We start from the raw sequence: 26228 nt of genomic DNA on the forward strand, positions 1-26228 counted from the left end.
TCCATTTATAAATGTGTCACCATTTAAATATATTCTGAATTCTTTAAAACAGTCAAGGATTGATAGTTAACAAGCAGCCTCCATGAACCACACATCAAACGAAGAACCAAGCAATAATGATGCTTTTTAAAACTTTTCCACAAGGAAGGAATAAGTCACAATGAATAATGGGTTTGTCTGTAGCAGTAACTTGTTCTAACAGTACTTCATGAGCAAAGTATCTTGGAAGAATTCACATTTTGTACATTTTTTTTAAAAGCGCAAACCTTACGGCCAGAGTCCAAACGAGAACTCAAAACAGGACTCCCGTCAGTGAATTCCCTTTCAGGACATGCTCACTCTTGCTTCAAACAGTAAAGCAAAGTAACTTTCATGTAGGATGAAGTCAGTCAGGCTTATGTGTCCAGTAGCCATTTAAAAAAGGAACTTATCTATTACAATGCCTTTTTCCCTATGTTTCCCTGAAAAGTTTCAGGTCAAAGCTCCATTGAGTCAAAGCTTGAGTAATCCACTCATTTTTGTACCTTGAGGTAAAGGAGTGGAATAAAAAAGGAGGATATTACAGGTGGCTTCCAGGTTTGGAAAAAGTTGGGAGGAGTTAGCTCTAGTAATTGTAGCTAAGTTAGTGAATGGTGTAATATCATGCGTGTAAGAAAAGCTAGTTCCTCAAAAGATAACCAGCATAAATTAAAACGGAGTCCAAACTCAAGACTCACCAAATATCTTTTTACCAGTTTTTTAAAGGATGTATGTTATTTGTGGATTTGATTATTAATCTATTTTGAATTCCAATAGTCTATGCTTCACTCAAGTTTCTGAATTCAAACCGCCAGGCTTAACAGCTCTAGGAACTGATACCTAAATCAGCAAACCCTTTTCCATACCTCCATTAGAAAAAAAAAAGGGGGGGGGGGGTGACTGACATTCACAAATTATCCCAGTCAAAAGCATGAAAATACAATGATTAAACCCCACCAGAGGTGATTAAAAATCCCGACGTTCCACAAAGCTTTCCCCACACCAACGGAATCCCTTTACTTTCACGCCCACGAAGAAAGTAGTCAGGGGAAAAAAGTCGGCTACTGAGTATGATATTTACAATGAGACGAAGGAACTTAAGTGAAGCTACAGGGGCAAAGAAAGGTAACCCAAGGGCGGGGGGTGGGGGGAGGAAAGGTGGACGAGAAAACCGGGAAAGGAAGGGACAGAAGAGGCTAGTGGAGCAAAGGAAGTGGGAATCACTTCAAGGGAGGAGGCCCTCAGGGTTGCGGAGAAACAGGGATCCGGGCCCACGGAACCGGGCGTTTACGGAAACCCGAAGAAGGCTAGTGGGGAAACAATAGGGCGGTGAGGCCGGGAGCAAGCGGGGAGACGCTCAGGAGAGGGCGGCGAGGCAGCACGGGACGGGTGGGAAGAAAGAACAGACAGAGGGCTGCAGCAGACAGAGGAGGCCGGGAGGTGAGGGGCTAGGTGGAGAGGCAAGTTGGCCGGCTGTGATGTGTATCGCGGAGCACCGGACAGAGAAGCCAGGGTCCCCTAGGAACCCGGAGGGGAGTGGCTTGTCAGGGATTTTTAGACAGGGAACGGAAGCCGTGAAGGCAGGTGTGATGGAAGCAAAAAGAACACAGCTCGGATGAGCACAGGACCCGCCGCGCCGGAGAAGACGCAGGGAGGGAAGAGGCAGCTGAAGCGGGGAAGAAAAGAGATGGGGAGAAGGACGCGGGTCGCGGGGGCCGCGGTCGGCTTCACTCACAGTCCAGGTGCTTTTTCTTGGGCCCCATGATCTCGTGGGTCGTGGCCTTGCATACTGTCTTGGACACGGCGGAGCCGGTGACACTGTGTTGGGCGGCGGTGATTCGGTCCGTCAAGCTCTGGCCGGACATCTCTGCGGCTCCTCCGCCACCCCTCCCGCTCGGCAGCCGGCGGGGACTGGGACCCCCAAGCGCCGGAGGACCCCCACCCCCCCTACCCCCACCGGCTCCTTCTCCGCCTGCCGGCCTGGGGCGGGGCTCAGGGCCGCGCGCTGCCACCCAGCCCGGAAAGAACCGGCTCTTGTCACCCGCGGGGTCAGGCACGATACCGGGCACTCCCCTGCCCCCGCCTCAGCTCAGCCCACCCCTTCCCTGGTCAGCTGAAGCCGGTCAGGGCAAAAGGGACAGGCAGCTGCAGGAAAATGGCGGCGCCAGGCTCCTCCTCGGAGCTTTCCGGGCTGCCCCGGGTCACGTGACTCGGGCACCGCCCCTCCTTCTCCGTCTCCCGCCCCTTTTCCCTTCTCTTTCCTCTTCGACGCAGGCCCTCCCTCGCTCGGCGATGGAAGAGCGGGGAGGCGCCCGCGCGTTACGTGATGAAACCCGCCTGGCGGGCGCAACAGGAGGCTCCCCCGCGGGGGGCAGTGCGCGGTCCGCCGCGTCACGTGATGCTCCCTGCCAACAGGTCGCCCGAGGCTGGGCTCGCTGGGGTCACGGGGGGGGGCGGGGGGGCCGCGGGGGCGAGGGGGGCGGGGCGAGGGACGTATGGCTTCACCCTTCTCTCTCGACAAGGGTGTCCTAGTGTCTGTGGTTGAAACCAACGGCTTCCCGAAGAGGAGGTGCAGCTACCTTCACAGCTCCCCCTGAGCAAGCGGGTGTCAGAGCTGCTTGGGCTTTCCTAGCAGAATCAAGAATGTGTTTAGGGAGGCCCCCAAAACCATCCTCCTGGCTTTAATGAAAGGGAAAGGCTTCCGTCGGCCCATTTTCGGAGACTGTCAGCAGGCCTCTCCCTACAGTGGGTATTGAAGCTCTCCCTGCTTACTTACCCCAGAAGGCTTGGGGTTTTTTTCCCCTTTTCTTGAGAGGCTTGGAAATGTCACCTGTTTTTGTTTATGTCTTCCCTGAAAACTTGACACATTGCTGCCAGTCTAAATTTGGATACTAATGGGCCAGTATGTTTTCTCTAGTGTGTCAAATAGGACAGGAAACACATAGCTTCACTGGAATTTGAAAAGGGAAGTAGTACGATGATGTCAACAGAGATTAGCTGACCCTACAAGGCTGACTGCTGTGGTGATTAAAGGTCCAGACCATAGAAGGAAGTGAGAGGGTAGTAAGTGGAGAAGTCCCATTCAGAGAATCCAGACATCACTACCTGCCATCTCCCCTGGTTTAGTCTTTGTTCTCTTTGGCCTCTTTTTCTCTTGAGTAAGCCAGATTTTCAGGGAAAGAAGACCCTTGAAACTGTCCTGTGGGCATTTTAGAGGAATTATTATATCCTGTGAATCTGTTCTATGAGATCCAGATCTATTTCACAAAGTCTTTTAAAATGTTAAAATGCCCCACTTTCAACACAAGTTTAAGGATAAATTTTAAAATCTCCATGAATGTTAAATTACCATGATAGTCCTATGTAATCTTGCTAGTTTCAAATGAAATGCTAACATACTCAGAAAGTCTGTGTACACCATCTGCCAGCGAAGTCCAAAATACTGTGCTTCAATCTGGTGACTCTCAAAAGATGCAAAGCTAATGGTTAACATTTTGTGTATCATCATGAATTTTATGGTCCCCTCCCATTCCCTTTCCCCCCTTTTTTTTCACTATGGCTGGTGAAAATTTGCAACACCATGCTTCTGCCAAGAACATAAAGTGCTTAAACCAGCAGGCTTCATCTTTGTCAAGCCAGCCCCAAATTTCTCAAAACTGTAATGACTTCCTTCAGTGCATCTGCAATCCATCTGCAGTTTGGTGCCCAGTTTGCTGCCCTGTGTCCATTGGGCCGTGGAGTTACCCAATCCTTAAGACATCCTTACCATTCTGTGGGTTCCACTTAATAAGTTACCGGGTGGCCTGAGCCTCTGCATTGGTAGACCCCTGCTGAGGTCAACAGGAGCTAAATCAGTAGCTAAATATTTCATCTTTAGGGAAAATGTAAAAGTTATTCCTAAACACACAGAAGGCAACATGTATTTTTTGCACTACTATGAATGACATTCTAGGAAGGTATTTCACCATTACTTTTACCAAAGAGATTCTTACAAACCACCATTATTCAAATAACTGTAGACATGTTCACCTTATAAATAAACTAGCTTCTGTTAGAAATACAACTGTACTTTTTTTCAAGGGTATATTTTAGAGGTTTCTAAATATGTAAACAATTAGTGTCAATTAATTGTTAGGGTCCCCTAAATTAAAAAGTATATTGTAGAGAGGTGTGAGGTACAGGGGAGGGAACAACCGTTTTTTGAATGCTTTCTATGTACTAGGAACACTACATGAATTTTTTCATTTAGTTCTCATTACTATAACTCTAAAAAGTATTGTGCCACTTAATACAAGGAAGAAAAAAGTCTTAGAGGTTAAATGCTTGTATAATTTTTCTCTATTGCTTAAAAAAAAAATTTAAGTCTTAGAAGTCCCAGAATCCCACACATACTCAAGTGATGGAAGCAAGATTTAAAAACTCATTGTCTTTCCATTACTTTATCTAGATTCTTTAGGCAAGACTTGAAGCAACTACCATATATATTAAATTCATTCAACAAATACTTCTTGCCTGCATACCCTGTGCTAGGCATTGCTAGGTGCTAAGATATAATAATGTGTGAGGCAAACATGGTCTCTGTTCTCAAAGTTCTTACACTATTTTAAATGGCAACAGAGGAGAAAAATAAGTGGGGAGAAGAAAATATGCTGCACCTGAAGAATCTTTATGATGTCTGTAACTTTAAGGTAAGAAAGTGAGGGAGAAAAAGAATATGGAAGAGGGGATTGATCAGAATATTTACCCTTTATTATTTCAGTTAAGCCCATTCCCAAATCCAAAGAGTCTACCAGTTCCCTATTCCCACTCTTCTTAGACATTAGGGTATAAACTTTTGATATTCTGTTAGCTAAGCTGACATGAACACCTTGGCAACCCCTTCATCCCTCACCTTTCAATGTTTATGTTTCCTGATGCTTCCAAATCAGTTAGGTAAGGACTTTTCTTTGAATGTAGCTGAGTTCTCTTGGTAGAACCTCCGAGCAAGGACTTCACTTCCTTATTCAGACTCTCAGCATACACCCTTGTGATAATAATAATTACATGTAACTGTGTTGATTACTTACCCTATGCTAAGCACATTACATGCATTATCTCAGTTAAACCCTAAGACCACCTCATGACCTGAAGTGGCAGAGGCACCTCTGAATTCCCCAAAGTCTGTTTCCTTTTCTCCTGAGCACACATACTATGTTTCCCAGCCTCTCTTGTAATTAGTTGGGGTCATGTGACTGACAATACACAATGGACTGTGGACAGAAACAATGAAAGCCATTTAAGTTTTGGCCCACAAAACCTCTAAAACCTCCTACACATGCGCCATATTCTCTTTCTTTCCCTACCTACCAGCTGAATGAAGATTTCAAAGAATCTAGAGGAAGTCAAAACTGCAAAATAGAAGAACATGGGGCCCCAAATTAGTCCTTGAAGGAATCCTGCCCCAGAGAACTGCATGACCAGGTACATCTGTATTGGATTTTACTTGTTTTATTAAATTATGCCTCTAAAATTTTAATGCTGTGTGTTATAGTAGTAATTAGCTACCCTACCTAATACCCTTCTTTTCTCTCCATTTTACTGATGAAGAAATTGAGGCTTAGGAAAAGTTAAGCAACTTGCTTAAATTTGCTCAGCTATTAGGTAGGGGAGCAAGGATTAGACCTCAGGTCTGTCTGACTTTAGAGCTTGGGCTCTCACTGCGTGAGATTCTCGCGATACTATTTTATGTACTTCTAAAAACTTTATTAAAATTTTAGTACGCACTGCTTCACCTAGCATGCAGAAAAGACACAAATCAGGGTGACCACCAGGTTCTCTCACATATGTGAGACTGTCTTACTATCTTTAACTCATTCCTGCCACATTTTCCTTTCTTCCAGGTATATTAATTCTATAATTTCAATATGACTTTCAATGTATTTGGGCCTTTTATACCTCTTGAAAGATGACATGTGGACTAGCTCTTAAATATAATCCTTCTCTTAAAAGGAAAGACTAACCAAACCTTGACCCTGAATCATCATCAAAAACTCTTTAATTATGAAGCAGATTAAAAATAGGATACCTGTGCTGTTAAGGTACCTGGGGTCCATTCTTCTCTGTAATATAAAGAGGCTGAATCAAGTAAAAATGTATTAGAGCATGCAACACTGAACTAAAAGATCAGAGTTTCAATGTTAATGGTAAAATTAGGATATTAAATTTTGACCAGTAAGTATCACTAAAATTAAGGAGATTTATTCATTCATTTGAGGCAATGGGAGAAATACCAGTTTGGAGTCAGACACACTTAGGTTCAAAACTCTGGGCAAGTTATTCAGTTTCGTCATTTGTAAAACAGGAGTAGTAGCATATATCTTACAGGTTTCTTGTCAGGATTAAGATAATGTACATTTGTAGCCTTTTTTTAGATTCCACGTATAAGCGATATCATATGATATTTGTCTTTGTCTTACTTCACTCAGTATGACAATCTCTAGGTCCATACATGTTGTTGCTAATGGCATTATTTCATCCTTTATTATGGCTGAGTAATATTCCATTGTATATATGTACAAATGAACTTATCTACAAAATGGAAATAGAGTTACAGATGTAGAAAATAAACTTATGGTTACTGGGGGTAAGGAGTGGGGGAGGGATAGATTGGAAGATTGGGATTGACACATACACACTACTATATATAAAATAGATAACTAATAAGGACCTACTGTATAGCACAGGGAACTCTACTCAATACTCTGTAATGGCCTATATGGGAAAAGAATCTACAAAAGAGTGGATATATGTATATGTATAACTGATTCACTGTGCTGTACACCTGAAACTAAAACAACATTGTAAATCAACTATACCCCAATAAAAATTTTAAAAAATAAAATAATGTGTATAAAAAACTAGTACAGTGCTTGACACACAGTTGTCACTCAATGAATAAAATCATTCAACAAACATTTGCTCAGAATTTACTATGGGCAAAGCCCTCTACTAGAGTCTCAGGATACAGACATAGATTAGACAAAATGTTAATGCAATGTACAATTGACCCTTGAACAACAATGGATTTCAACTGCACAGGTCCACTTGTACTTAGACTTTTTTCAATAAATACGTACTATACTGCTACATGATCCCTGGTGGTTGAATCTGCAGATGCAGAGGTCGGACTGTAAAGTTATACATGGATTTTCAACTTGACAGTGGGGTGGGAAATGGGGGGTAACTCTTGCCTTGTTCAAGGGTCAACTGTATTAAGTAATATGATAGAGGTATGCCTAGAGTACTATTAGAACAAAGAGAGATGACACCTAGTTCTTCCTGATGGGATCAACGAAGGTTTATCAGGGACAGTGACACATAAACAGACTCTTGAAGGATGATTAGGAATTGTGAAGGAATCAAGGAGAAGTTATTGCAGGCAGAGGAAAACCACATCTGCAAAAGAAGGAGCCATTTGGGGACTGCAAATTGTTATATATGGCTGAAACATAGTGTATGTGAGGTTTTTATTTATTCAGTCAATCAGCGAGTAGTCATTGAGCACCTACATATGCTGAATAGTGTTCTAGGTCCTGAAAACACATCAGTGAACAAAATAGAAAAGTTTTCTGCCTTCTTGAATGGTGTGTATATTCAAGTGGGGCATATAACAAATAAATATGAAACAGATGCAGGGAGAGAAGAGTGCTATGAAGCAAAATTAAGCAAGGTAAAAGAATCGAGAGGACTTTAAATTCGATGATGACAAGGGAAAGCCTTTCTAAGAAGGTGACATGTGACTTGAGTGGATTGTGGGAGTCAGCGGTGCAAATATTGGGGAGATCATTTTGCATAAAGGGAACAATGAGTACAATGTCTCTCAGACAGGAACAAGATTAACTTGTTTGCGGAACAGTAAGGACAGTGTGGCCACCAAAGAGAGAGTGAAGAAGAGAAAAAGATTTAGGAAATGATCCCAGAGATATGACTAGATTATGAAGGGCTTTATAAGGCATGTTGAGGAATCTAGGTAACATCTAGAGGTAGATGTCCCATGAGAAGAGACAGCCCTAGGTCCTTGGAACAACTAAAGACTGCATGAAGTAGGCTGTTTCCAACCAAGTCAGCTGGAACAAGACCCGATTTGTTGCCATGTTCTTCTTTATACCTGTATCCCCTTGGGTTTGCATCTTTATCTTCTCAGCTATTTTCTTCCCCCACTTCAGGATTAAGGTCCTAGATAGCTAATGGACATCGGCGTCCTTTACTCATGGTATCCCCAAGACCTGTATTCCTCATACACTAGTAAGGTTGAATAAACCCTACCCAAATTAAAGGGAAAAAGAAACTTGATTACATAAGGGAAGTCCAAATAGATTGTCACATGCTTTCATTGTTCAGTTTTCAAAATCTAAGAATATGGCTTTCAAATGCCTTTCAGACTCTAATAATTTTTGTCTTAGAGTCAAATGCCTTTCAGACTCTAATAATTTTGTGTCTGTCTGCATAGCAGTTACCAGGTATATGTTCTTCAGAGTCTTAAATGCTGCTGCACAGCCACTGCTAACACTAGATGATTTACAAATGATCATCCAACAGAAAGAACAAGAAAGCCTGATACTTATAGAGGTCAATATGACTACCATGAAAAATTCAATACGTAATTGCAACTTACTAAATAGCAGTGCAGATCTGGATTGATCACCTCCCCAGAAAAATAATAGTCTTTCTTTCGGCTTAGGTTGCAGATTGACCAAAAGAAGGGGGACTGAGAAATGAAGCAAAAACTAATGATTTGCAAAATGAAATGAAGCAAAAACTGAAATGATCCACTGTACCATTCCATGATATGTAATAAAAACTATTTAAGCTCTTATTGTTTTAACACCAGCTTATTTAGGCCCATTTGTAACAATATAAGACCACAAATAAACTGATTTAACTGTAACTCTGCACAGATTCATAGGTTTTAGTAATTCAGTTACTTTATAAATTCTAACCAATTCCTGCCTAGGCTACTAATATCCACCACAAAGGCACCCTATGGTTAATCCTATAAATATCTTCCCCTTACCACCCCCTTTTGAGACATTATTGAGACTCTATTACTGTGATGCTTCCCCTTATTAGCAACTTTAACAAATCCATGTTTTTATGATGAAATATTTTTCTCATGATCTTTGTATGGAATGTGGCAGACTAAATCATATGCCCCACAGAGGTGTCCATGTCCTAATTCCCAGAACCTGTGAATTTGTTATCTTACATGGTGAAAAGGATGTAGCAGATAAGATTAAGTTGAGGATGGGGAGATTATTCTTTATTATCTGGGTGGGCCTGATGTAAAGGGTCCTTACAGAGGGAAGGAGGAGGTCAGAGGGAGAAGAAGGCTATGTGACAACAGAAACAGAAATTGGAGTGATGTGACCACAAGCCAAGGAATGCCAGTCACCTTTAGAAGCTGGAAGAAACAAGGAATGGGTTGTCTCTCAAGCCTCTATAAGGAACCAGCCATTTTGTCACCTTGAAGTGAATTCTGGAGGTTACAGGTCTAAAATAAGACAACAGAGTACATTTCTATTATGCAAGTCACTGAGTTTGTGGTAATTTTGTTACAGTAGCAATAGGAAACTAATGCAGAGAACTTTGGCAGGAATTTGGATTTTATTCTAAGTGAGATGAGAAGTCATCAGATGGATCTCAAAAAATATATATATATATTATGTACATTCTTGCTGTGTGGAGAACGGAATTTAGAGCAAGATAGAAGCAGGGACAGTAGGAAGGAATTGCTTTAGACAAGAAGAGCAGTCAGTGACAGTGACTTGGATTAGAGTGGAAGGCATGGAAATGAACAGTAGATAGATTTAGGTATATTTTTAATGTAGAATCAACAGAATTTCCTGGTGGCTCAAATGGTGGGGAGAGAATCTGAGGACAGTGACTCAAGAGAAAGAGATTATACAAGGATGACTTCTAAATTTTGGCCTGAACAAGTGGGTGAATGCAGAAAGGGGCAGATGAAGCTGGAATGAAGACAGTAGGCAGGTCATGAAGAACCTTGTATGCTGTGTTTAGGAATCTGGATATTGTCCTGAAGGCAAAGGGAATGCATTGAAATATTCTAAGTACAGGAATGGGATAGAGGTCTAATGGACCTTTGTGTCCCTTTCATTTTCTTAGTTCGATTAATACATTAAAAGATGTCCCAAAGCCATAAACCATTATTCCATCTCTTTCCTCATTCTCTACCTGTATAATGCTTTGGTTTTTAACTTAATTAGAGCCTTGTTATGAGAAAAGTTATCAAGAAAGTTCTGAACAGCTAAGCTTTGCATTTTATGGTCTGCACTGGGCCTGATTTACAGAAGTCTGATAGATTAGAAAACAAAAAGCTTATAAAAATAGTTGTACTTGTTCATAACACTTAGCCCAAGGGTAGATCAAGGGAAAACTGGTTGGTGGGTAGAGGGCATTGTAGTAGTGGCATTAGAGAGGGGAAGAAGGAGATAGATTCTAGAAATATGAGGGAAAATGCATAGAAGTTGATAAAGAGATTGCATGAAATATGCAAGGGAAGACACAAAGTAAAGGTTGATTCCTAGGTTTCTGATGGGGTTCATCTGGATACATCATGATTCCAGTTACTGAAAAGGAGGAACCTAGACGGAGAGGAAGTTGGGAAGATGACAGGGAGAGAATGATGCATTCAATTTGAATATAATTTATTTTTTAACTAATAAAATTGATATTTTAAGAGCAGTTTTAGGCTCACAGCACAATGGAGTAGAGAGTACAGACAGTCCCCTTACACCCCTGTCCCCACACATGCACAAACTCCCCCACTATCGACGTCCACAGTGGTACATTTGTTACAACCGATGAACCTACACTGACACATCATTATTATCCCAAGTCTGAAGTTTACTTTAGTGTTCACTCTTGGCGGTGTACAGTCTATAGGTTTGGACAACTGTATAATAACACGTATCCACCGCTGTAGTATCATAAAGAGTAGTTTCTGCACTAAACATTTTTGTGCTCTCCCTTTTTATCCCTTCCTCCCCGCCCCCAACCTCTGTCAACCACTGATCTTTTCACTGTAGGTTTGCCTTTTCCAGAATGCCATATAGTTGGCATCATACAGTATGTAGCCTTTTCAGATTTTCTTCTTTCACTTAGTGATATGCATTTAAGGTTCCTCTATGTCTTTTCATGGCTTGATAGCTCCCCTTTTTTGGTCCTGAGTAATATCCCATGGTCTAGATGTACCACAGGGTATTTTTCCATTCACCTACTGAAGGACAGCTTGGTTGTTTCCAAGTTTTGGTAATTATAAATAAAGCTCTATAAACATCTGTATACTGGTTTTTGTATTTTGTATAGACATAAGTTTTCAATTCATTTGGGTAAATACCAAGGAGCACAATTGCTGGATTGTATGATATTAGTATGGTTAGTTTTGTAAGAAACTGCCAAACTGTCTTCCAAACTGGCTGTACCATTCCCACCACCAATGAATGAGAGTTCCTGTTACTCCACATCCTCACCAGCATTTAGTGTTTTCATTGTTCCGAACTTTGGCCATTATAATAGGTGTATAGAGGTATCTCTTTGTTGTTTTAATTTGTAATTCCCTAATGACATATGATGTTTAACGTCTTTTCATATGCTTACTTGCTATCTGTGTATCTTCTTTGATGATGTACCTGTTCCGGTGTTTTGCCCATTTTTTTAAGTGGGTTGTTTGATTTCTTATTGTTCAGTTTTTAAAGTTTTTTGTATGCTTAAAAAGGGCATAAGCCCTTTAATCAGATGTGTCTTTTGCAAATATTTTCTCCCAACCTGTGGCTTGACTTCTTTCTCTTGACATTGTCTTTTGCAGAGCACAAGTTTTTTATTTAATTAATTCCAGCTTATCAATTTTTTTTTCTCTCGTGGATGATGCCTTTGGTGGTGTATCTAAAAAGTCATTGCCATACCCAAGGTTATCTAGGTTTCCTCCTATGTTATCTCCTACGAGTTTTATAGTTTTGCATTTTACATTCAGGGCTATGATTCATTTTGAGTTAATTTTTGTGGTGGGTGTAAGGTCTCTGTCTAGGTCTTCTTGTTTTTGCATGTGGATGTATTCCAGTACCATTTATACAGAAGACTAGTTTTGCTCCATTGTATTGCTTTTGTGCCTTTGTCAAAGATCAGTTAACTATGTTTATGTGGCTGTATTTCTGGGCTCACCATTCTGTTCCATTGATCTATCTGACTATTCTTTAGCCAATACCACACTGTCTTGATGACTGTAGTGTTATAGTAAGTCTTGAAGTTGGGTAGTGTCAGTTCTCCATCTTTGTTCTTCTCCTTATATATTGAGTTGACTTTCTGGGTTTTTTACTTCTCCATATAAACTTTAGAATCAGTTTGTCATTGTCCACAAAATAACTTGCTGGGATTTGGATTGGGATTGCAATGAATCTATAGATCAAGTTAGGAAAAACTGAAATCTTGACAATACTGAGTCTTCCTATTTATGAACGTGGACTATCTATTTATTTAGGTTTTTTAAAAAATATCTTTCACTAGAGTTTTGTGGGTTTCCTCATATCAACATTATACATATTTTGTTAGATCTGTACCTAAGTATTTCACTTTTCTGAGTGCTAATGTAAATGATAATGTGTTTTCAATATCAAATTCTGCTTCTCTGTTGCTGGAATGTAGGAAAGTAGCTGACTTTTGTTTATAGGCCTTTTATTCTGCAGACTTACTATAATCACTTATTAGGTCCAGAAGGTTTTTTCTTTTGTTGATTCTTTCAGACTTTCTATATAGACAACTGTGTCATCTGCAAACAAAAATATTTTTATTTCTTCCTTCCCAGTCTGTATATCTTTTAATTCCTTTTCTTGTCTTCCTTCATTAGATAGTTTTTTTTTTTAATCTCCACACTTTAAATATTCTACTCCACTCTCTTCTTGCTCACATGGTTTCTGAGAAGCCAGATGTAATTCTTATCTTTGCTCCTCTATAGGTAAGGTGTTTTTTCCCCTGGCTTCTTTCAAAATTTTTTTTTCTATCTTTGATTTTCTGAAGTTTGGATATGATATGGCATGATGTAGCTTTTGTTTTGTTTTATTGTTTTTTTATTTGGCATATATCCTGCTTGGTGTTCTCTGAGCTTCCTGGATCTGTAGTTTCATGTCTGACAATAATTTGGGGACATTCTCAGTCATTATTGCTTCATATAATGCTTCTGTTCCTTTAGCTCTTTCTTTTCCTTCTGGTATTCCTGTTACACATGTTATACCTTTTGTAGTTGTCCCACAGTTGTTGGATATTCTGTTTTGTTCTTTCAGTCTTTTCTCTCTTTGCTTCTCAGTTTTGCAAGTTTCTGTTAGTATATCCTCCAGCTCAGAATCCAGTCATGGGCTTTCCTCTGCCATTTCCAGTCTACTGATGAGCCCATCAAAAGCATTCTTCATGTCTCTTACAGTGTTTTTGATCTCTAGCATTTCTTTTTTATTCTTTCGTAGTGTTTCCATCTCTCTGCCTACATTATCCATCTGTTCTTGCATGTCGTCTACTTTTTCCATTAGATCCCTTAACATTTTAATCACAGTTGTTTAATCATAGTCCCCAGTCTGATAATTCCAGCATCCCTGCCATATCTGACTCTAGTCTGATGCTTGTTCAGTCTCTTCAAATTGTGTTTTTACCTTTTTGTATTCCTTGTAATATCTTGTTGAAATCCGGATGTGAGGTACTGAGTGAAAGAAACTCCAGTGAATAGGCCTTTTGTGGTGTGGTGTTAAGGTGTCAGGGGAGGAAAAGCGTGCTCTAGTCCTATGATTTGGGGTCTCAGTCTTTTGGTAAGCCTGTGCCCATGCACTGTGAACTTTACCAGTGCTTCTCAGTTTTTTCCCCACTTAGGTAGGACAGGATGGCCAGAGGGGGCCTGAGTTGTGTATTTCCCTTGCCCCAGGTAGTTTAGGCTCTGATAAAACCAAGCAGGTTAGACTCTGCTAGTTTCTCCTGAAGATAGACCTTATTAAGAATAACAGAATGCTCTGGTATATTTCAAAATGGTTCCTTTTCTCCTCCCTCTGCTGGAAACACCAGGGGAATTTTCTCTGGTATTCGCTGTGAGGGCCTGGAGGAGCTCCTAGAAGTAAAACTCACAGAAATGGGGGGCCCCTTATTCCTGAGTTCCCCTGGGGATTTTAACTCTCAGACTTGTCCAAGCTGAGATACCAGCATTTTTTTTTAACATCTTTATTAGAGTATAATTGCTTTACAATGGTGTGTTAGTTTCTGCTTTATAACAAAGTGAATCAGCTATACATATACATATATCCCCATATCTCCTCCCTCTTACATCTCCCTCCCACCCTCCCTATTTCACCCCTCTAGGTGGTCACAAAGCACCGAGCTGATCTCCCTGTGCTATGTGGCTGCTTCCCACTAGCTATCTATTTTACATTTGGTAGTGTATATATGTCCATGCCACTCTCTCACTTCATCCCAGCTTACCCTTCCCCCCACCCCATGTCCTCAAGTCCATTCTCTACGTCTACATCTTTATTCCTCTCCTGCCCTTAGGTTCTTCAGAACCAATTTTTTTTTTTTAGATTCCATATATATGTGTTAGCATATGGTATTTGTTTTTCTCTTTCTGACTTACTTCACTCTGTATGACAGACTCTAGGTCCATTCACCTCACTACAAATAACTCAATTTCGTTTCTTTTTATGGCTGAGTAATATTCCATTGTATATATGTGCCACATCTTCTTTATCCATTCATCTTTCGATGGACACTTAGGTTGCTTCCATGTCCTGGCTATTGTAAATAGAGCTGCAATGAACACTGTGTACATGACTCTTTTTGAATTATGGTTTTCTCAGCGTATGCCCAATAGTGGGATCGCTGGGTCATATGGTAGTTCTAGTTTTAGTTTTTTAAGGAACCTCCATATGTTCTCCATAGTGGCTGTATCAATTTACATCCCCACCAACAGTGCAAGAAGGTTCCCTTTTCTCCACACCCTGTCCAGCATTTGTTTTTTGTAGATTTTCTGATGATGCCCGTTCTGACTGGTGTGAGGTGATACCTCATTGTGGTTTTGATTTGCAATTTCTCTAATGATTAGTGATGTTGAACATCCATTCATGTGTTTGTTGGCAATCTGTATACCTTCTTTGGAGAAATGTCTATTTAGGTCTTCTACCCATTTTTGGATTGGGTTGTTTGTTTTTTTGATATTGAGCTGCATGAGCTGCTTGTAAATTTTGGAGATTAATCCTTTGTCAGTTGCTTCATTGCAAATATTTTCTCCCATTCTGGGGTTGTCTTTTCATCTTGTTTATGGTTTCCTTTGCTGTGCAAAAGCTTTTAAGTTTCATTAAGTCCTATTTGTTTATTTTGGGGTTTTTTTTCCATTTCTCTAGGAGGTGGGTCAAAAAGGATCTTGCTGTGATTTATGTCATAGAGTGTTCTGCCTATATTTTCCTCTAAGAGTTTGATAGTGTCTGGCCTTACATTTAGGTCTTTAATCCATTTTGAGTTTATTTTTGTGTATGGTGTTAGAGAGTGTTATAATTTCATTCTTTTACATGTAGCTGTCCAGTTTTCCCAGCACCACTTATTGAAGAGGCTGTCTTTTCTCCATTATATATTCTTGCCTCCTTTATCAAAAATAAGGTGACCATAGGTGCGTGGGTTTATCTCTGGGCTTTCTATCCTGTTCCAATGATCTATATTTCTGTTTTTGTGCCAGTATCATACTGTCTTGATCACTGTAACTTTGTAGTATAGTCTGAAGTCAGGGAGCCGGATTCCTCCATCTCCATTTTTCTTTCTCAAGATTGCTTTTGCTCTTCAGGGTCTTTTGTGTTTCCATACAAATTGTGAAATTTTTTGTTCTAGTTCTGTGAAAAATGCCACTGGTAGTTTGATAGGGATTGCATTGACTCTGTAGATTGCTTTGGGTAGTAGAGTCATTTTCACAATGTTGAGTCTTCCAATCCAAGAACATGGTATATCTCTCCATCTGTTGGTATCATCTTTAATTTCTTTCATCAGTGTCTTATAGTTTTCTGCATACAGTTCTTTTGTCTCCTTAGGTAGGTTTATTCCTAAGTATTTTATTCTTCTTGTTGCCATGGTAAATGGGAGTGTTTCCTTAATTTCTCTTTCAGATTTTTCATCATTAGTGTATAGGAATGCAAGAGATTTCTGTGCATTAATTGTGTATCCTGCTACTCTACCAAATTCATTGATTAGCTCTAGTAGTTTTCTGGTAGCATCTTTAGGATTCTCTATGTATAGTATCATGTCATCTGCAAACAGTGACAGCTTTACTTCTTCTTTTCTGATTTGGATTCCTTTTATTTCTTTTTCTTCTCTGATTGCTGTGGCTAAAACTTCCAAAAGTATGTTGAATAATAGTGGTGAGAGTGGACAACCTTGTCTTGTTCCTGATCTTAGAGGAAATGATTTCAGTTTTTCACCATTGAGAAAGATGTGTTGAGCCACCAGCAATTTGTCATTTATAGTTTAGGTTTCCCTACCCTGGTACTGGTTCCTGTGGAGGTTTCTGCTTGTGGGTTTCTGCTCCAGCAAATTGTGATTCACTGTGTTCACCTGTGTGTCTCTCCAATTTTAGGGGCAGTTTGCTCTGTGACCTCACTTTTCTGACATATGTATGAAGAGTTCATTTTTCAGTTTGTCCAGCTTTTTACCTGTTGTTATGACAGAGTGCTGACTTCTAAGCTCCTTATATTTGGGACCAGAAACCAGAAGAGGGGATTTTGAAGTGCTCATGAGACACCCAAAGTATACCAAGGGATAGTAATGTGGCTTTCAATAAGCTGGAGATACAGGCCCGAACGATATGAGGGTACAAGTACTGCAGTTGGTGAAATCACAGAGTATATGAAGTCTACCTAGGAGTGAGCTCCCAGGAGTGAGACAGAGTCCTGGGGAATTCCAACATTAAAGAGGCAGCATACAAATTTGAAGGAGCACTGAAGATATAGCCACCCTCCAATAAAATTAAATTTTCTCTGGTACTTTGTTGTTGCTCATATAAATTTATCAAAGTTCATTACCTTTTATTCTTTTACACCCACACCTCCCACACCCCAATTAACTGAAGCAATTATATTACATAATCTTCTCATCCTGGGGCAATTTTTAACGTGGAGACTTTTAAAAAGTATAATAAAATATTTTAAACTGCCTTTTAAATTATGATCTATAGATTGTCCTATAAATTTTTTGTTTAAAAATATCACTGTAAAGAGAAGATATGTTATTCCAATTGGCAGGCCACAGAAAGTTTTGAGTACCAAGTTCTGAGCCTCCAAAAGTAGGATTAAAATTTTAGATACTGAAAGCTTCCAGGAAACAGCAGCATTCTGCCTGCTACAGTAAAATGAAGACAGGAGGGATACATCTGCCAAACTTGACATTGTAACTAAATCACTTCGTACTGACATAGCTTTACTTTAGCAGAGAATGTTTGTGGGGATTTTTAATCAGATAAAAATAGGGCTGCTGTTTTCTCTATACCAATTAACATAGTTGACATTTAGCCAGATCTGCCCTGGACACAGCAGGGGATGTACAGTTTGTCCTGATTCTGTGGGAAATGAAAAATGCAGCACTTGGCACAAGAGAAAATATGTGAACCCAAAAAATGTTGTCAAATATAGCAAGTCAAATTAAGAAAATTGATTTACTGAAGGGCAGTCTATGCTTTCTAGAGAACAAAGGAGGAGGGAGGACTCTCTGGACTTCTGAAAAAATTAGGGATCTTGAGTTTAACTATTAATATTACATATTAATGAATAAACATATTTAGTTAAAGACTTTCCTACAACCTTATTAAATATGCAATTTGTCTTACTGTGAGTTTAAGAAAGGAACTGGTAGTGGCTCAAGCATAGCATATAAAGACTTATTTAACATTTCTGCACAGAAAGTCAGCCTAGATGTCATCTAGTCAAATTCTTTCATTTATGGATGAGGAAAATTGGTCCCAGAGATGTTAAATTACTTTTTATGAAGTCACTCTGATACAATGCCCTCACAGACCCTTAGACTCATGGACCTAAAACTTTATGGGGGCATCAATTCTATAGTAACATTTCAAATAACCAGAGTGTTTGAAGAACAGTTTATTCTAGTTCATTTAAACTGATGGTTAAATAATTGTTTGAAAGAAAAGTGTTTTTATATTTATAACTGCTTAAACACTGATCTAAGGTATCTTAGTTCATAGTCCTACCTTTATAAGTAGTGGGTTGAAAACATGAAATTGCTGATATTGGATAATTATTTACCCACAAAAATCACAAATTTCATATGGTTCAACCTAAAGTAGGAAAGTGAACTGAACTGAATATTTAAATAACTTGTAGTAACTCAAGTTCATCACTCCAAAGAGTATTTTGTATAGTTTATCATTATGGCTTCAAATATAGATGGTTCAAGTGGCTGTATAAGAAATATTCTGGTCCCCTAAATACCCTGAAAAATTTGGGACCTGTGCTAGCCAGCCTCTAGGATGGACTTCAGTGATCCTCACCTCCTGGTATTCATGTCCCTGTATGGTCCCCTCTCACAATGAACAGGAATGGCCTGTGTGGGAACACTGAGGAAATGATGGCGTGTGTCTTTTCAGGCTTGATCATAAAAACTATGATCAAGCCTTCACTTGATCTATGGGCAGCCTTCACTTTGCTCTCTCTTGGCTCACTCACTCTGTCAGAAGTCCATCACCGTGTTCTGAGAACACTCAGTCTAACGGAGAGGTGCACGTGGCAAAGAACACAGGCCTCCCGCCCCCAGCCTGCATGGACTTGCCAGCCTTGTGAGTGGGCCATCTTGGAAGCAGATCCTCTTGCACCACAGCCAAGTCTTCAGAAGCCCTGACCAGCATCTTGATTGCAACCCCAGGAGAGACCCTGAGCCAGAATCACCCAGCCAAGCCGTTTCCAAATTCCTGATCCGCAGAAACTGTGTGAGGTAGTGTTTTAAGCCACTAAGTTTTGGGATAATGATAACTAATACAGGGCTTTAAAAACATATCTCTGCCCTATGTATTAGTTTCCTAGGGTGACTGTAATAAATTACTACACGTTTGGTGGCTTAAAACAACACAAATTTATTCTCTCACAGTTCTGGAGGCCAGAAGTCCAAAACCAAGGTGTTGGCAAGGCTGCACTCCTTCCTAGGCCTCTAGGGGAGAACCCTTTCTTGCCTCTTCCCGCTTCTGGTGGTTCCATGTGTTCCTTGGCTTGTGGCTGCGTTAACTTCATTCTGCCTCCACTTTCACATGGCTTTCTCCTCTTCTCTGTGTGTCTCCCCTTTGTGTGGCTCTTACAAGGGCACTTGGATTTAGAGCCTATGCAGATAATCAAGGATGATCTCATATCCGGATCCTTAATATAATTGCATCTGCAAAGACCTTTTTTTCAAATAAGGTCACAGGCATATGTTAGAGAATGTGGACGTATCTCTGGGGGGGCCACCATTCAACCTACTACATGCTATGTGAGTTTACATGTAATTTAATATATAATTTGCTTAAGTCACCTAAAAGAGTCATGAAAGCGAAATGATAATAACAGTAATCAGTAATAACAGAAGACCTGGTTAATTGAGTGCTCTAGTGAATGGGTTTAATTCTCAAAGCTGCATCATATCATCTTTTTGTTTTTATGAAGAGGAACAAGAATCCTGGGTTCTAGCCACCACTGGTTGTATGGCCTTGGCAAAAAGCTTTACTTCTATGATCTCCCTTTCTTTTTTTTTTTGGCCACGCCGCGGAGCATGTGGGATCTTAGTTCCCCAACCAGGGATCGAACCCGTGCCCCCTGCAGGGTAATCACGGAGCCTTAACCACTGGACCACCAGGGAAGTCCCTCTGTGATCTCTTTTAAGGGAAACTCCTTTCCCCTAGCCTTTTTCCATGTGCAGATACCTCCACTAGAGTAACCCCCCCCGGCCTCTCTTTTCCTCCACAGTCACTCTCCCTAGGGCAAGAGGAGGGATTTACCTAACTGGTGAGTTCAGGAAAAAGAAGTGGACATGCTGGCTAGGGCCAGGATGGTATGATGCCAGGGAGGCATCTGGGGCACAAAATTTAAGAAGGCGCTCACATTCAGGGTCATGAGACAGACATGGTCATGAGCCTGAGAATGTGGGCCTCCTTGAATTTTGCACCCTACACACTCTAGTCCTGTGCGTAGCCTTCACCTGTTTGGATCTGCCTGCCTGCAGAGGCCTTGTGTCTGGTCTGTCTCTGCTAAATGGTAAGGGGCCTGGGCCTGCTTAGGGAGGCCTGGTGTCTCCAGTGGACCCATGTCTAGATGAGTAAGTCTACCCAATTTGGGGGTGAAATGTATATCAGATTGGAAGATACTTGGTCCCATATCAAAGCCATATCTTCCCATTTAGCTTTTCACCACTAATAAAACTGCTATTTTAATCTTCAGTTATCTGAATCCTATATCTGTCTCTCAGCTGATTCCACAATCAGGTAGAGGAAAAGAGCGCTATTAATGACATTCACACACACACACATCACAGTTCCCTCATCGATAAAAAAAAACAACAACTAGATAACACTAGGAGCCTTTATAGCATTGCTATGGAAGAGGAAGGAGACAGAGGGATAGCATTTTGTTTGTTTGAAAATATTGTTTACAGCTCCATGTGATTTCCCTGGACCTATAAGGCCCTAACTCCATTCCAGGGATTATATTATTGGTCTCATTCCAGTGCCCCTCTGTGAAATCCTCCCTGCTGGATGATTCAAGATCACACCAATCTTTCTCTACTTTGGTCCTCCATAATACTTGTTTGGACCTCACTGTTCACAGTTCTTAGTATCTAGTCTCTAATTTTTCCAAGTATACATCATTTACCCCTTCAATTAAATTTTAAACCCTCCATGTTGGCCAACTATGTTGGGGCACATTACATGATCATCATTACCCATTTATTGATTGACCAAATTAATAGGAACACTTCTTCAAGAAAAACCCACTTCTCATGCTTTTCCTCCATGAAGATCATTTTGTCTCAGAAATCATTCTTTTTTTTTTTTTTTTAATACTTATTTATTTATTTATTTACTTATTTTTGGCTGTGTTGGGTCTTCGTTTCTGTGCGAGGGCTTTCTCTAGCTGTGGCAAGCGGAGGCCACTCTTCATCGCGGTGCGCGGGCCTCTCACCATCGCGGCCTCTCTTGTGCGGAGTACAGGCTCCAGACGCGCAGGCTCAGTAATTGTGGCCCACGGGCCCAGTTGCTCCGCGGCATGTGGGATCCTCTTAGACCAGGGCTCGAACCCGTGTCCCCTGCATTGGCAGGCAGATTCTCAACCACTGCGCCACCAGGGAAGCCCTCAGAAATCATTCTTTATTTCAGAACATAGTACAGAGATTTTCCACATGGACTATTTTCCCCAAGAAAACTGTATAGTACTTAAAACACCTAAATCCCTTATGCAATCCTCTTTAAGTTATTCATATTTCAGAAATGTGCTAAATTTTTTGCTGTTAATTCGCTTTCCCAGTTTCTTAATTTGTGACTCTACTTGTGAGGCTACTGATTTAACTATATTATTTTAGACAGGCCAAAATACCAGTTAGGCCAAAATGAGCTTGCTGTGTATGGACTCTGCCCAAAAGGCACACCCCTAACACATGTGCAGGTGGGACCAGACAGTACATAGAGGCCCGCATATCATATGTCTACATGTTTAAAAGTTACATATCAAGTTCTCAGACTTTTAGAGAAAAAGAACACCCTATACTTCTACCTTGACATATTTTCTCTTTTCTTTTCTGAATTTCACATTTACATTTTTCTATTTCTATCTTGGCCTGAACTTGTATTCACTCTTAATGCTCTAAAAGACTGAAAAACAAAATGTAATTGTATTCAAACTGTCCAAATTTTGAATATATTTTCCATCAAAAAAATGTAAAGTAAACAAGAAAACCTGAAAAATTACAATTATTTTTGGATTAAGGTGGTCAAAAAGTACAAAATTTCAGTTATAAGATAAATAAGTTCTGGGGATATAAAGTACAACATGACAGCTATAGTTAAAAATACTGTCTTGTATATTTGAAAGTTGCTAAGAGAGTAGATTTTAAAAGTTTTCACCACAAGGGGAAAAAAATTGTAACTGTGATTTAATGGATGTTAACTAAGCTTATTGCAGTAATCATTTTGCAATATATACATACAGTTAGCCCTCTGTATCAGCGGGTTATGCATCCATGGATTCAACTAACCATAGATCAAAAATATTTGAGAAAAAAAAGTTCCAGAAAGTTTCAAATAGAAAAGCTTTAATTTGCTCCATACAGGCAAGTATTTACATAGCATTTATATTGTATTAGGTATTATATGTAAGCCACAGATGATTTAAAGTGTATGGAAGATGTTCATAGGTTATATGCAAATACTACACCATTTTATATATGGGACTTGAGCATCCATGGATTTTTGTATCCAAGGGGGTCCTGGAACCAATCCAGAGATGACTGTATCAAATTATTATGTTGTACACCTTAAACTTACACAGTGTTATATGCAAATTGTATCTCAATAAAACTGGAAATAATTGCAATATTTTATATGTTATTTTTTTTAACATCTATATTGGAGTATAATTGCTTTACAGTGGTGTGTTAGTTTCTGCTGTATAACAAAGTGAATCAGCTATTCGTATACATATATCCCCATATCCTCTCCCTCTTGCGTCTCCCTCCCACCCTCCCTATCCCACCCCTCTAGGTGGTCACAAAGCACTGAGCTGATCTCCCTGTGCTATGCGGCTGCTTCCCACTAGCTATCTATTTTACATTTGGTAGTGTTTATATGTCCATGCCACTCTCTCACTTTGTCCCACCTTACCCTTCCCCCTCCCCGTGTCCTCAAGTCCATTCTCTACATCTGTGTCTTTATCTCTATTCTGCCCCTAGGTTCTTCAGAACCATTTTTCTTTTTTTTTAGATTCCATATATGTGTGTTAGCTTATGGTATTTGTTTTTCTCTTTCTGACTTACTTCACTTTGTATGACAGACTCTAGGTCCATCCACCTCACAACAAAAAAATCAATTTCATTTCTTTTTATGGCTGAGTAATAGTCCATTGTATATATGTGCCACATCTTCTTTATCCATTCATTTGTCGATGGACACTTAGGTTGCTTCCATGTCCTGGCTATTGTAAATAGTGCTGCAATGAACACTGTGACTCTTTTTGAATTATAGTTTTCTCAGGGTATAAAAAAACTTTTTTTCTAGAGAATTCAAAATTCTCTCCCTAAAAATTGAAAAGGGAAAAATAAATTGTAGTTATTGAATATCAAAATTTTAAATCAAAATTACAGAAAAAATTTTTGAAAGTTTCTTTGCATTATTTAAATGTTTTAATTAAAATAAAAGTATTCTTGATTCTCACATTGACCATCCAGTGGCCAATGTGAGGAACTGATATCACCGCTTCATGTATGTTATGTTAGCCTACATATACACACATGTAAGAGTAATATGAATTGTTTTATGTTGCAAAATGTCCCTCAGCCATCATGTTCAATTACTGCATATAATATGCTAATTCACAAGTACGTCTGGAAACACAAATTAAAACATGAAGAAAAGCAAGAAAATGGATGCTTGATACGCTAGAAAGTGATACCACGCTATGAAAAATCTCTTGCGCTCACACTATCTGAGAGGAGGGATCTGAAAAGGTAGTCTTTTATTCTTCCTAGGTGTTTCTACTATCTAATACCCAAATTGCTGATGTACATCTCCAAGTTTGGTGACGATATAATCCAAAGGACTTCATAGCATTTAGACGCAGTTGCCTTTTCACTCAAGGACATAGGAGAAGGAACATAAAGAAGCATTACCCTGGGGCCTGAATGCTGTTAAGCATGAAAGTGAATGTTTAAGGACATACTGTGCCAATACTGAGCACAGAACTCAAGTGCCAGAGGTGCCCATGTGCTATTTAATAAATTTTGTGTGTGTTTTTATGATAAGTGGGGCCTTCTAAAACACATGGTCTAAGGCAGGGCCACCTTGCCCAGGGAGCAGAGTTGGTTGCACTACTGCTCCAAAAGTCAATCATTGAAAGTTAGAAAGTTCGTTCTAGTCCCTTATATGATTCATGGATTAATGAATTAAGTTATTTGTAGTGATACAGTATAATAGTGAGAGCACACAGACTCTGGAGACATAGTGCTTAGGTTCACATCCCAACTTGGCTACTTAGTTTTGTAACTTTGGGCAAGTCACTTAACCTTTCTACATCTCAGTTTTCTCATCTGTAGAATAGGGGTGCTAATAACAATAACTACCTTGAAGGACAGTTGCCATGCTTAAAAACACCTGTCTCATTGAGTAAAGTGTTGAGAACAGTACATGGATTATAGCAAGTTATATATATGTAATTATATATTAATATAATATTATATAATGATTAATACAATATATTAGTAATTACATGATATATTATTATTATTATATATGATTATTCTATGTTTTAAACCAATTCATTCTTGGAAATAACACAATCATTAATAATAATTATAATAATTACAACTAGTTTTTGAGTGCCTTCTATGTGCCAAGCACAGCATTTACATTATATCATTTGAGCCTCAGAACACTCTCGAGAGGTAGGCATTATTCTCAGTTTTCAGAGGAAGAAACTAAAAGTAAGACTAGTTAACTAATCTGCTCAAGGGCACAGGTAGTAAGTGACTGGGCTGAGCTTCAAATAGATGTTTTCTGAGTCTTCAGCCTGTATTTTTTTCACTTTGTTCTTGGTGAATCAACCATGTCTCTTAATCCCAGATTCCAAGTTCACAGGGTACAATGTTACTATTATTCTTAAGGATGAAAATTGTAAGTAACTTGTCATCACCAAACTTTGAGCTCCTTGAGGGCAGAGATTGTTTTATTCAGCTCTTAGCACAGTGCCAGGAACACAGTTGACACGCAATATATGTTTGTCAAACTAGAGAAAGACAAATGTCATATGATGTCACTTATATGTGGAATCTAAAAGATGATACAAATGAACTTATTTACAAACCAGAAATAGACTCAAGGACACGGAAAACAAATTTTTGGTTACCAAAGAGAAAAGGCAGGGGTTGGGGGTGAGAGGGACAAATTAGGAATTTGGGATTAGCAGATACAAACTACTATATATAAAAGAAAAACAAGGTCCTACTGTATAGCACAGGGAACTAAATTCAATATCTTGCAATAACCTATAATGGAAAAGAATATGAAAAAGCATATATATGTATATGTATAACTGAATCACTTTGTTGTACAGCAGAAACTGGTGTACATTGTAAATCAACTATACTTCAATTATGTATGTGTGTATATATATATATATATATTGGGTTAGCAAACCAATGATGATTAATCTGGAGCCAAGAACAGGCTAGGGAAATTAACAAACGTAATATTCTGTGACTTGAGAGTCTAAAATAGATTCATTGAGCTAAATGCAGTACTACCTCTGCTTCATGTAACAAAATTTTATATGATTAAATAATGATTTTTTAAGTTCAGTCATTTCTATACCCTTAGTTCTTGTTTTGACATGTTTTACCCAGGGCATACAGGCCTTGACTCTGCCATGAATCTTTTTGAAGTGAAGACTAGGAACATTCAAATTCTTTTCTTTCCACTATTATTCTCATGATCCTTGCTAGAAAACAAATTACAGGATGTTTAGAGAGATGTTTTCCTTATTTAGATTTGAACTGCATGTGGCTATCTTTTTCTCAGAAAAATCTCATGGTACACACAGGTTCATACCAGCTTGGGATATTGTTATTTGTCTGCCTGCCATTTTAGATAACATTTAAATTTAAGTTCGTATATTTAGGGATACAGTGATGATTCTATAGAGTTTTATTCTGAGTTTCAGTTCTTCTGGAGTTCCACAAGGAGCAACCTGCATCTAGTACTGAACAACATCCTAAAAGGCATTTCCTAGCAATTTGTAGGAGGAAAAAAATGAACCACCTCCAGTCCTTCTACTGGACCAGAAGCAACAGCTATTTATTTACACTTTAGTCCAAACTGGGAAAATGGGATTTCAAGCAGACTCAAGCAGCATAAGCCCAAGTGAGTGGCTAACCAAAATGGTGATGAAAAAAAAAAAAAGACTTGTGTC

The 26228-nt window shown here is 39.4% G+C and overlaps 1 protein-coding gene and 1 long non-coding RNA gene across 16 annotated transcripts in view; one reads left to right on the plus strand and one right to left on the minus strand.

Moving 5' to 3' along the window:
* The window catches only part of PICALM (phosphatidylinositol binding clathrin assembly protein), a 107840-nt gene extending 105530 nt beyond the window's left edge, over positions 1-2310 (minus strand). For all 13 annotated transcript variants that reach the window (XM_007168506.3, XM_007168504.3, XM_007168505.3 and 10 more), the window contains exon 1: positions 1754-2310. In XM_007168506.3, the coding sequence (XP_007168568.1) occupies positions 1754-1883 (130 nt within the window). In that variant the 5' untranslated portion in view covers positions 1884-2310. The remainder of the gene's footprint in view (positions 1-1753) is intronic.
* The window catches only part of LOC103001869 (uncharacterized), an 88290-nt gene continuing 64355 nt past the window's right edge, over positions 2294-26228 (plus strand). For 2 of the 3 annotated variants that reach the window (XR_009009164.1, XR_009009162.1), the window contains exons 1-2: positions 2294-2433; positions 5368-5478. This is a non-coding gene — a long non-coding RNA (uncharacterized LOC103001869). Of the gene's footprint in view, positions 2434-5367; positions 5479-8737; positions 8853-26228 lie in introns of those variants that run through there. The other variant, XR_009009163.1, reaches the window with a different exon arrangement.

Source organism: Balaenoptera acutorostrata, chromosome 9, assembly GCF_949987535.1.
Source record: "Balaenoptera acutorostrata chromosome 9, mBalAcu1.1, whole genome shotgun sequence".
Classification (NCBI taxonomy): Eukaryota; Metazoa; Chordata; class Mammalia; order Artiodactyla; family Balaenopteridae; genus Balaenoptera; species Balaenoptera acutorostrata.